General features: G+C 35.1%; 2 protein-coding genes across 2 annotated transcripts; both read right to left on the bottom strand.

The window, feature by feature from the left end:
• Window positions 1-1,423: 1,423 nt before the first annotated feature.
• Window positions 1,424-3,988, bottom strand: LOC108981516 (U-box domain-containing protein 16). The gene has a single exon (XM_018952712.2). It carries the CDS (start codon window positions 3,647-3,649, stop codon window positions 1,568-1,570), a length of 2,082 nt encoding a protein of 693 aa, XP_018808257.1. The 5' UTR covers window positions 3,650-3,988; the 3' UTR covers window positions 1,424-1,567.
• A 1,939-nt stretch (window positions 3,989-5,927) lies between these two features.
• LOC118348045 lies at window positions 5,928-11,549 on the bottom strand. Its single transcript, XM_035688795.1, has 8 exons — window positions 8,414-11,549; window positions 8,021-8,175; window positions 7,491-7,761; window positions 7,327-7,423; window positions 7,103-7,227; window positions 6,941-7,019; window positions 6,230-6,350; window positions 5,928-6,080 (listed from the first exon to the last, which is right to left on the bottom strand). Exons 1-8 carry the CDS (start codon window positions 11,547-11,549, stop codon window positions 5,928-5,930), a joined length of 4,137 nt encoding a protein of 1,378 aa, XP_035544688.1.
• Between the last annotated feature and the right edge of the window lie 2,002 nt (window positions 11,550-13,551).

Below are 13,551 nucleotides of genomic sequence, written 5' to 3'. Positions count from 1 at the left end.
TGAAGATAATGGAGTATTATAATACGAAGAAAGTACTGGGGATGCCATGGAAGTTTGCCTTTGAAAATGAGAAGCCGAATTGCTGCAGGATCAGATGATACTGAAAAGAAAACCCAAAATTTTTTATACTCTCAGACGGGTTGACCAAATTATACAAACTCGACTAATAGTTGGGCTGAAGACCAGCTCTAATAATAACCCAATAACTTTGGGTCGGTTCGGTTCGGGTTATCCTAATCGGATCCAACGGGTATTTGGTTCACATGCACACTCTTACTTGGCACCCTTATCTAAAAAATTCAAAATGATCAATGAGATACATTTAGGTAATGACATTGGTAATATAGGTAATGCATTTAAAACCTTAATAAGAAGAGACTATAGATTCTCATAGGCGTGGGGTGGGTATTCGTGCTTGTAGGTTGTATTCCTTTGATATTCATGTGGTGTCAACTGCAAAATGATGAATATTAATTGACTATATGAGTTAATATACGACTCATTTAACTAAAGATAAATGTTGCTATGTCACTTTAATTATACCGCTCACTTTTTTCCATTGACTTGACACTACCATTTGGCGCCACATAGTTTATTAAAAAAATAAAAAAATATATATTCAAAACAAAATTGCATCCGAAAACACAAAAGAGAAATTGAAACCTTAAGTTCTCTCTATCCCTTTAATGTTTATATTTTTAATTTTTTTTAATAAATCACGTGGTACCACATAATAATGCTACATCAATTAGACAAATTGATCAGTATAACTAAGAAAATATAGTAACATTTCTCTTAATTAAATGGCCTAGACTAAAAAATCTTAACACAATTCAAATAAATAACACGTGACATGACACAACCTATTTAATCAACTCAAATGGGTTAACTTGAACATAACCCATTTCATACAAATGGATCAAGTTTACTCATATATTTATTTTTACTTTATTAACATAATTTAATTTATAATACAAGAATAACTATATAAGTCTTTATAACTACAACTAAAATCATGATCAAAATTATATATCTCATAATTTAATACATAAGAAAATTAATAACTTGAGCTTTTAATAGTCACATGATAGTTAATATCTCCAAAAACAATTACACCAACGAAAAAATAATAAAAAAATTTAAATATTAAATAGTCAAATAATAATATCAGCATTACATCCTAACAAAATAAACATAGGCATAAATTTATGTTAAATATAAAATTTATTCGAATTATACGAGTTGATAGTGAGTTGAGCGTTTATTAATAGTATCTTAGTAGATTAATATGACTTAATCTAAACTCATTTATATCAAAACTTAGTTATTTCGTATCCAGCGTTTCTCCTGCTATGGAATAATGAAAATCCATTGTAATTAATTATATTTTAAACATCGTATAGCAAAGAATCAATAGGCGTTACTTGAAGAATAGAAAGAAAAAAGCAGCGTTGATGAGATCTTTTACATTGAATTGTAAAACAAATAAAAGAAAGAAAAAAAGAAAAAGAAAAAACAAGTGTACTTCTGAAAACCTTTCAAAGAATGTTTTGAGGAGACTGAAATCTTAAGCAGGCACGCGCAATGCTGTTGCTGTTGCTGTTGTGGACGAACTTATCATGTGTGTGGTGGAAATTATGGTGTCATCCATTACATTTCCATCTAAACCGGCAGCCCATCTTCGGAGGATCCTCAAAAGCGTAGCCGCTTTTCTTCTGGCTCTAGGTGTTCCACTTTGCATTAAGTCCCATATCCCTCTCTCGATCCCCGGCGTCGACGCAAGCTCCGCCACCAACTCTGCACCACCTTTTCGCGTGATTGTGACGAGAGTTGCCGCCGCACTTTCTTGGGCTCTCTCAGATCCCTCTCTTAACACCACGGTTAATTTTTTAATGGCGATATATGACGCCGCAATAGCGACAAAGCCGCCCCTCTTTACCACCGACTCCAATATAGTCACCGCCTCCTCTGATAATTGATCCATCAATTCAACGGTCATCCGCACTACCCCTCCTTCCAGTAACCTCCCAACGGCCTCCCTGTCTGCCGCCAAATTCAGAATTGCTGCCAACGCGTCCCTCTTGGAACTCCGGGGCCCCAACTCGGCTAACTCCAGCAATCCCTTGATGACACGTGTCTTCTTTCCGAGTATCCTTCTATGTATTTGTACACCTGCGAGGCTGAAAATCGTGGCCGCTGCATTCCCTTTCGCCTCCCACGTAGCGCCAGAGCGTAGCACCTCGATGATGCCGTTCAAGGCTCCGTCAGTCTCCATGATCCTCGTCTTGTTTGCCTCCAAGATGGAAAGGTTGAGGATCGTCGTCACGGCGTTAACTTGGAGATTCGGGTGTTCCGAACCTACATCCGAGCCAAGGTAACGTACAAGCATAGGGATAGCTCCTGCTTCGGCAATGCAGGCCCGGCTATCAGAGTCTGTCTTGGCAAGTACACGAAGCTCGTAAACGACGCCGTTGCCAGCCTCCATTGACTGAGAGACCGACAATTTGTTAATCAAAAACGTCGCCGTCATCCGCGTAGCTTCCAACGCCGCTTTATTCGTTGTAACGCCGTTGACTTTCACACTATTGGCCGTAATTTCAAACGGTATCTTCTGTTCGCGGCACCACATTGCTATAAGATTCTTCAAAGAGAGGTTTGGAATAAGGTCCGTGTGGACCAGGTTCTGACCTGTCTTTGGACACGTGGCATGTCCCGATTCGATCCACATCTTGATTGACTCCCTATCGTATGTCTGTCCGGTTGCCACGACGACTGGGTCCCGCATCAGTTCCAGGCTGATCGGGCACCTGAAATCAGCAGGTACAATTGCCTCCGATGGCGTTTCCCGGCTCCGGATGTCCGTATTCGGAGTCGAAGCTCCGAAAAGAACACACTTGGCGTAGCGAACGAGTCCAATCAAGGCGATTATTACCTCGGACTTGGATTTCTCGTTGCCCTGGTTTTGGACCTCGTCTTCGAGATTCTCTATCTCCTCTCTGCAACTCGAAGCGTCCCGAAGCCCTAGCCTAGCGAAGATCTCGGCGAGCTCGGAATGATCTGGCACGATTTCCCTCTTGATCCGGTCGAGCAAGGCCAACACCTCGAGCCTGAGCTCGTCGTCTCTCGGATCCACAACGCCATTAACTTTGGTTTGGGAATTGAGCTGGTTTCTGATCAAAACGATTAGCTCTGCAACATCGTCGTTCAAGTCAATCTCTTGCAAGGGGAAAATATCAAGCAGAGTGGACAACTCTCTGGTGAGCTCGTGGAAACCGTTGGCCACCGACTCGGTCTGCATGAGGAGCCACATCTTGCTACCGTTGGAGCAGTCCTCGATGAGGGCCTTGACTCTCTGCAAAAGCACGTGCATTTCTTCTAAGCATAGGATGGCAGATGGAGAGAGAGCGGGGATGGGATTGCAGAGAAGAAGCTCTTCGAAAAGAATGGCGAGGAGCTTGGATTTGCGGATGAGGGAAACGGAATGGCGCTTGAGAAGGAATTGGAAAGGTGTGTGGGACGAAATTTCTTGGGTGAAAAGGAGAAGAGATTGGATAAGGTTCCGGTCAGAGAGTTTTGGGGATATGAAGGAAGCGGCCGATATTGGTCGGCGTTTTCTAGGCGGGAAAGCTTGGGGCGGAGATACGGCCATGAAGGACCAAAAGAAGAAACTTTGAGTGCCCAAGAGATTGACTATGATCTGGAAGAGAGAAGATAATTTGTGGGGATGGAAGAAAGTGATGATCTGAGAGCAGAGGTGAAAAGAAGAAAGTTGTTTGTCTGAGAAACAAATCTGGATTTTGGAGAAATAAAATGAAAAGGGGGTATAGATAGGAGAGAAATAAGATTGGTTGGTTTTTGACTCTTTATGACTTGGTTGGTTTTTGCAGGCCTGCCGTTTTGGAACGTACGACGTAAGAGCTGAACCTTAAACTGGTTTTGGATTAGGGAAAAGTAATACAAATGGTTATGTAAGTGCTGATCAGGTCGACAACATCAAGATGGCTCTGTCAACCGCCGGCGCCGGCAGGTGAATAAAAATCAATTATTTGAATTTATCTCCGTATTCATTTATTATATATATATATATATATTTGTTGAGTAGATGATTACTATATATTAACTGGTACAATCGGTCAGACTCTATTATTATAACCTAATTAGAAGGAGAGCTGAACTGGTATGCACTTATACGATGCCCAAATTATATTATTGTTTTATTTTTTTTTTCTCAAAATATAAAAAATAAAAATAAAAAATTATTGGTACATTAGGTAAGAGTTGTTATGACTTGGCTCATTATGGTCGTCATCCGCTGCCGGCCTACGTTTCCAATGATACTTTTCTTTAAAGTAATGATTTCTTTTTCCTTTCTCCTTCTCTAAATATGCCTTTTGGATGATTTATTTTTTGGAAAAAATACTTATTTTAAAGAATAATGAATATCAATAATAATAATAAACCATATGGTATATGGTAATATTTGTTACGGATTAAGCAAAATCATGACGTGAGTGAGGACAATGTTTAGGATTTACGGGGTAGTGCTGCGATATATTGAATTACCACGAAATATGGTAATCAAGTCATTGGCACGATGTTTTCAAAGAAACAACTATGAAAATTCATATCATTATATTGATAATTTAATATTTTTCATTGACCATTAAATTTTAAAATCAAAGTTATTTAATGATTGATGTCAATATATAGTAGAGCTTCTATGATAATAAAGTATTTCAGCACTGATACAACTACAAAAAAATTTTATAAAATTAAACTGGTCACAAATGTCTAATACGATTTCTTATAATATATTAGATCTAATTTATAATAAAATTAATTTTACAACCTGAAATATAATATTAAGCTAATTTTTATAGCTTAAGCTCGTGATATCATAAATGAATTTGGGTATAAGGAGTTTTGAAAGCGACGCAATCTCATTCAGTTGGCGGATTATATAGGAAAAGGCTATTAATGTCAAGGATAACAGCGCGCAGTTGTTTGCTTGTAAGATATTATTCAGATAATCATCATTTTCTTGTCCACTCTTCGCTGGATGATTCAACCAGCTTGCTTTCCTTGTACAACTCTTATGAAAAAAATGAGAGACAAGGAAAAAGCAATACGCGTTCGAAACAAAAAGAAGGGCCGTGTAATTGCCATATGAGTCATGAAATATATAATATGAATGCAATATGGAAATACAACTTTCGGTGGCAGCAGCATGCAGCAACTAGCACAGTGAGATCGATGGATTTTACTCGTTTTCCAACACATTTTTTACTTCATGCCTAGCTCAAACTTTTATCTTTTTTATTTTCCTTTATTTATTTTTTCGTCTGTTCTTGAACTTTGACAAAGAAGAGGAGTTGACTTTTTTGCTTTATATTTGTTGATCAATACATAACTCGTGATGTATATGAGATTGACCTTGGACTTTAGGGGATGATGAGATGATATTGCCACGTCTATACCATATCTCTTCTTATATATATATATACTAGGTCAAAATAACGTGCAAAGCACGTTTGCCTAGTTGGGTGAAATAATTATTTTAAAAAAATAATATATATTCTATAAAAAAAGTTTATTTCAATCAATAAATTAAGACATATAGGAAAAAATGTGAAATCTAATAAATATTTAAGGGTAATGATAGTTAAGCAGAGTATAATAATTACATGCTTGCATAGATTAGAAGATAAAAACATTAGTTTAAAATATAACATACTCCAACAAATATTTATAACATTGATAGTTTTAGCAAAGTTACTTGCGATAAGTTTAATACAAACCGAACAAAAACATTAGTTTAAAATATAACATAGTCCAACACATATTTATAACATCGATAGTTTTAGCAACAAACTCGACAAAAACATCAGTTCAAAATATGAGTCCTTTGATGTTTTTACTATGATCCATCATTTTGTGTCTTCTTGTACTGCATCAATAGAAATGACATTGAAATTCTTGTGCTGTTGTTGGTTGAGTCGATTGGGATCTACTAAAAGTTCAATCATCCACTCTTTCTGTGAAACTTGTGCTACAAGATTTTCTATATAAGGCAAATGTTCCTGCAAAAGAAATTTTTAATAACCTTGCATGATTAATAAAAATTTAAAGAATATATATGCTGGAAATTAATGTAGTAAATATGTCAAAAATTATAAGACGGACGTTTTTACTCACAACAATAAAGGTAATAGAAAATAAGAAAACATACATCACCAGTATGCTTCATCAACTCAACTGCCGAACAACCGAATGCTTCCTCTACAACTTCACCAAACATAACAGCAGATAGTCTTCCTGTACCATCGTCGAGTTGAACATATGCTCGACAACTATAAAATTAATGGAAATATCATTTTAAGTTAGAATCAATAAAAGCTATACATTAAATTTATCACATAAATTATCAAACAGAACAAAAAATTTGAATGATACATACCGTGGTTGGGAAATACTTTGGTGTTTGCAATGGTAACAAAGGAAGCTATCATTGTAATCATACCCAGTTCCTTTATAACAACCAATACATGACATGTAAAAAAATATCTGGCGCAAGTCAACCACTATTATCTTCGCCTTTATCCAAAATTTTGCTTTCTACATTACATCAAAAATAATTTTTTAGATGAATTGATTGTATAAATATTTGAATTTGTTACGAAGAATAGGATTTTACCGCCATGGGTTGTAAACTTTTGATCAACTCAGCAACATCACAATTCTTGATTATTTCTCGTATACCAACAGAAGACAGCGATGTAGACGGGTATGTCAAGCATCTTGCAATAATACTCTCAAGTAATGAATCATTAATTACCGCCCTTAAAATTCATAAAAACAAATGCAACATAAGAAATAAAAATATGAAGATTTTAATATTCAAGTAGGACGAAACAAATAATGACTTATTTCTGACGATTACCACTCTTGCAATGAAGTTGCCTCAGGAAGAACAGGATTGATCATAAATTTACTTTTCGGACGTGATGAAAGAGACAATCCTTCATTAGAAATAGAGATCATGATTAATGCAAGCATATACAATATAAAAGAAAAATATAAGATTGTTAATTATTAAAAATACCATTATAAGAACCAACTCTTATTCTTGTTCCAAGTATAACTGGCTTTGTCCCAATTATTTCTGAGATTTTTTTGCATTCATCTTGCACAAATTGACCCCACATAGTTAAACATATGAGGTTTAAGCTACAAAAATTGGAATAAAAAAAGAATTAACAGAATATACAAGAAATAAAGATTGAAACATAATTTTAAAAAAGTGAACTACCAAAAAAATATTTTTACCTTTGATCAATGACATATATTTCCTGAATAGTTGTTGGTCCATGTACTGAAGTTATCTCTCTACATGGCTTGATATTGATTGCAACAGCTAAAACATCTGACAAATAAGATTTAAATTTTTAATAAATTGATAATTAAATATTCTAAAATCAAGAGTGAATTACCTATTTCTGCAATTGAGTCTTTGTAAGCGTCTAATTCATTGAACGGAATGAGTTGGTACTTTGGTGCCTCCAATTGTTCTTCATCCTTTGGAACTTCCTCAATTATCGTTTTGGAATTTAAGATCCATTGATATTCATGTGTTTCAATTCTATACTTCGGATCCAGTGGCCTTACATATGCATTACTGATGTAATATGACCGGAAAATATGTAAAGTATCATCTCGCGAGTCTATATCTTTATCAAACATTGTTGCTTGTACTCGATTTCCCTGTATAGTATAAGAAATTGAAATAAATAATTTACAAAAAAAAATATTGTAATAAATAATTGAGTATAATAATTTTGTTTATTTTAAATTATTTTTGGGTTTTAAAAAAATAATATATTTAAGATTTTTTACAAATTAGTAGTAAAAAAAATAAAAATACAAAACTTAATAAATATGATACAAAAATAACAAAATCATTTATCAGTTGTCAGTACACCAAAAAAAAATAAAAGACAATAGATAGAAATAAATATTATACCTCTGGATCAATCAACGTTAGGCTTTGGTACTTCACTGGTGAGCGTTGGCCTGTTCGTTTGGGTGACTTGTCTGCCACGATCATTTTGATTTTCCAATTCCTTGTACTTGGAGTGATATCTTTTATCGATGTATAAACCGTCCGCATCTTTAAAACTGTTCACATACAAAAATATTAAAGGTGTAAGTGTAGTAACCCAATACTAAATTAAAAAAAAAAAATTACAATGAGAAATAAAGAACACAATACTAAACATATAGAAAAAGAATTCTATAAAATGCATAATTTTGTTTAAGTAGTTAAACTCAAATTATACAATTAAATCATTACCTGTAGAACATTAATCTGAACATGCTAATCTTAATAATTTTGTATAGACAATATTTTTTGTACAGTTCTTTTCTGATCGATCAGTCGACACCGGCCGTATTAAAACCCTTACTGTAGATGCAGTCTTAGCCCTTGATAAAGCCACATATAATTGACCATGTGAGAAAACAGGTTGAGGTAAATATATCCCAACAAAATCCAATGTTTGCCCTTGTGACTTATTTATAATCATTGCAAAACTTAATCTGATAGGGAACTGAGTTCTTTTGAATGGGAAACCACTATTTTCATCAAGATTTGGCAAGAATGGGATCCTTGGAATAAAGACTCTTTTTCCGCTATGGTGCCCAACTGCGATTTCTGCATCAATTACATTTCGATCAAAAGCCCGACAAATTAGACGTGTTCCGTTGCATAGTCCTTCTGAAGGGTTAATGTTTCTAAGCAACATGATGGGACAGTTTATCTTTAGTAACAATTCATGAGGAGGAAGTCCATTTGGGGTTAGAGTATTTAAAAAATCCTCCATAACTGATTGTTCAGATGCATCTATTGCTTCATCAAAGCTATAATATCGCCTAAGCTCACCAGGAAACCTATGAATCAGTAATGTATTTATTTCATCAACATAACTGTTCTTTGGTGTTAATATGGCCCGATTCATCATAGCTGAAATATTTATTGAATATTCATGAATATCTTGGAAAACAACATCTATTAAATGATCCAAAGAAGTACAGTCATCTTCATAGGGAACAAGCATGCCATTAGGAATTTTTACAGTTTCGTCAATTGTGATTGGTGGCATTCCGTTGCCTAATTCTAACACATATTCTGAAAAAACTGGATCCAATCTTGCTCTCATATTTTCAGTTAAACGAAGTTTGATCAATGTAGGCCACAAATAAGAAGAAACCAAACTGGCGTCAACATGTTCTTGTCTTGTTCCTTTACGAACCACAGGTAAAACCTGGCGAAAATCTCCACCAAAAACGACAACTTTTCCACCGAATGTTAACTCTGAATCATTAATGTCTCGTAACATTTTATCTAAAGCTTCGATGTGTTGTTTTCTTGACATAGGGGCCTCATCCCATATAATTAACCTTGCTACACGTAGTAGCTTTGCAATGGCACTTTGTTTACTGACACAACACATGCTATGTTCATCAGTATCTAATGGAATCTTAAAGCGCGAGTGTGCTGTTCGACCTCCAGGAAGGATAGATGCAGCAACACCAGATGAAGCAGTTGCAAGTGCCACTAATTTTCTTGATCTTACTGCAGCGAGAAGTGCCTTGTACAGGAATGTCTTCCCTGTCCCACCAGGGCCATCAACAAAGAATGTAGCAGTTTTGTTTGAAAAAACATTTTCCAAAATTGAATTATAGACATGTCGCTGTTCACTATTAAGGATTTCTGATGCAGCATTATCTTCTTCTGGAATTTCAACAGCCAATTCATCATCGATTTCCCTAGATTCGAATTGGTCTTCATCAAAACAAATGTCGTCATCAAGAAGATGAAATGAATTAATGTGTTTCCCCATTGATTCAAGTGTAAAAGAGATTGAGCGCAAAACTTGCATTCTTACAGTCAACATAGAATCTTCAGTTGACCTAAAATCAATTGACATATCTTGCTCAAAACGTTCCCAAAGCTCTCTCGGATTGGTTGGATTACAATAAACCAATATAGTTGCAAATAGCCGTCTCAAACTGGACGGCATTTGATATAGAGATGCTTCATGTAAACAATCTTCTAAACCACTGTCTCTCTGTAGCAAACCATGCATAGTTGCTGCCTCACGAAAAGTTGGAGCCACAACACCATCAACTGTCCTAAGATCTTCAAATGACAAAGGTCCTCTTACATGATTTAGCAATATCCGCAGATAATACCTCTCACCTTCAAATGGATTTGCTGTAATAATTCGACCTATAACAGTTTTCTTTTTTCGACAAGTCCACTCTTTGTATTGTTGGCTCCAAACATAGAATTCTGGAAATTCTTTGTACAACAATGTCCTGGCATTCTCATCCACTCGATTTAATGCAAAGAATTCTGTTAACATCGATTTTGCAGACCGATCAGAGTTGAGAACATTGATTAAGTCTTCATTTGCTCGAAAAGTTACTTGGTGTTGATCCTCAAGATGTAAATGTAAGCTATACACTGCTGGGTACATTTCATTAACAACAAAGCCATATATTCTCCACATAGCTTCAGGCGGAGCAATCCATCGGGCTGATTGGAATTGTTGGATTTCATCAATTTGTTGATTATTTTGTTCAGAAACCAAATTGAAAGCAACACGATCATGCCCTTTGTAAATGTACTTATAAAGATATTTGACTGCTGTTATAGTAGAACAAATCTCGACGTTAATGTGACAGTCAAATGTTGCAAGCAAATACGGATTATATGGAACGACCCAACGGTTATCCAAATTATGACCTCTCACTTTGACAGTTATTCCATTGTCAGAACGCCTATATATTGGGAAGCAATCATTTCCAACAGTCGTACTTGATGCAAAATTTTTTGGATAATGGCTTTTGCAATAACCATTTTTTTTCATGCAAACATTTGTTGGATTCAACACTCCACATGGTCCATGCATCATATGCTTGACAACGGCGTTATGCAAGTGCAAATTCGTATTTTTATCAGGTATTTCTGCCGATACAATGTCATCAAAAGATTCAGGCACATAGAGTTTCCAATCTCTTTGTAATATAATTAGAAAATGAGCATGTGGAAGGCCTCTTTTTTGGTGCTCAATAACATAAACATATGCTGAAACTTTTCCAAATATCTGTTGCTTGAATAATCGATCCTTTAATTCTTCTAATTTTGCACGAAAGACCCGAGCAACTAAATCAGGCCGATTTTGACTCTCCTCATGTAGGCGTAATTCATTTGAAATTTCTTGCCAATTTGGATTGCATGTCAATGTTAAAAAAATGTCTGGTTTACCATAACGCTGAACTAAAGCCATTGCTTCCATATATCTTTTTCGCATGTCTCTTGGACCCCCAATAAATGACGAAGGCAGAATAATCCGTTTTCCAACATTAGAAGCGTTAGTTTCCCCAAGTGTAATGGTATCAACAATACCTTGATATAACTCAGATCGAATATGTTGTTGTTTGCTTCGAAAATAGTCTAATCTTGACGTCTCGATCTTAACATACATATCAACAACGAATTGTTGCAATAGACGACCAGACAGCAACAAAATTGATCTGAAATTTTCTCTGATTTGTAATTTGTAGCAATAATACTCACGACACGAAATAATTGGATCCTTCATTTTTCTGTTTAATGCTACAAAAGTTGAAGGGGAATGCAATATTACAAAATTGGACGTGTACAAACTGAGCATTAGTATTGGTCTATGCATATGCATATGCAAAGTCATATTTGCATAATATGACCATAAAATCCTCCACATTGGCTTATGCATATCCAAATATTTAGCTACCTATGAACAGTGCTTATCTAAATTTGGATAACCACTATTCACCCCACAAATATTATTGTAATCATTATTTATCTCTCCTCCCACTCTCTCTCTCACAATCATTTCATTTTCTCCATTTTTCAACAACACAACAAATCTTCACTTGCACATTCATTTTATTATTATAATATATTATATATATTTTTTTCATTTTATTATATTTTTAATATAATATATAAAAAAAAGTATATTTTTTATTATTGAATTTATATTATTAATGTCAAATGTATGTAGTGGATGCTAATTGCAAAATATATATAAAAAAATTGATTTTAGCAAAACAATAATAATAATAAAATAATAATATTTTATTATTATTTTGTGTCAAATATGCATAAACCAATGTGAGAATTTTGCTTGAATGACAAAGTGGATATGTAAAAGAGGCGATTTTGCATATGCATATGTATAGACCAATGCTAATGCTCTAAGTACAAAATGGAAAGATTAAGATTATACTCTAACCTCGTTGTTCTCTTGTAAGTAATTCTTCTGCTGACATTGATTGGTGAGGATCTATTGATCGGATTGTTTCATTACATATTACTGTGCTTCCTCTATTGATCCTTTTAATGCCTTGGTGCCAACCAGTATCCCCAAAAGGAAATAACAGCGGATACTGAAGTGGATCATAGCAGCCAAAATAATACTGAACTATATGACTTCCACCAGAATGACTAAAGACACAAATGTCCCGTCCTCCCAACTGATCTGCATCTTCATTTTCAACCCATATTGCTGCAACTTGTGAAGATGTCGGGGCATTGAACACACGCTGATCTAGGCCAGCATCTGATCTTATATGGATTACTTGATTTTCCAAATTTGGCAAATCACCAAGAGATCGGAAAAACAAAGAATATGGATTTATGCGAAGAATATCGATGAGTTGAACTATAATTGATGGGTTCATTCTGTCTGAATCAGAAATACGATTTTCTAATTCGTGCTCAGTATCATAGAAATACAATTGGAGAGAAGAAGGACGACCATTTAAAGGGACTAAATCGTCGATATAGTGATAGATCTGTCCCTGAGTTCGGAAGGTATAAATCCCTTTATTTCGTCTGCAAAGATCTCTATCGAATTTAACTCCAAAAGATGTAAACGCGAACTTGTTATTATAAGTCCGAACATAGGTCTTAAAATGCGCGGCTTCATTTGCATCGGAGGTAAAAAGATCATAAAGCTGATCAGGGACATCATTTGTGGCCAAAGAAATTGTCCCATCTGCACAGCAAAATCCGTTTGTTTCATGATAGAATCGTTTTGCTTTACAATGTCTGCAACAAGGCACATACGGCAAGGAATATGCTTCAGATGGCACAACTTGCAATAGTTGTCTACGTCCAACAAAGCGACGATGTCCCCCACCTATTGAGTTTAAAAATGAACAGAAGACAATTGGCGTAAACCCATCGAATTGTTTGAATGATCTGGCTAAGGACACTGCTGGAAGAGTGTCAAGAGTTGACAATGGAATAAGGACGAATAATATAATTATACTTGTTTCTTACCCCTACGAGGTGATGGTATACTTGTTTCAAAACTTGACTCTTCCCGAACAACACATGGAGCCTATTTGAATAGGATGTTCTCAAATTTCAATAAAAAAGAATATAAGGCTGATTGAATAAGAAATATGAAAAAATAATTTCAAGAAAACCTGTTGAAT

Source organism: Juglans regia, chromosome 3, assembly GCF_001411555.2.
Source record: "Juglans regia cultivar Chandler chromosome 3, Walnut 2.0, whole genome shotgun sequence".
In the NCBI taxonomy this organism is placed as follows: Eukaryota; Viridiplantae; Streptophyta; class Magnoliopsida; order Fagales; family Juglandaceae; genus Juglans; species Juglans regia.
Note: the sequence above shows the minus strand (reverse complement) of the source record. Positions and strands in the feature narration are given on the sequence as shown.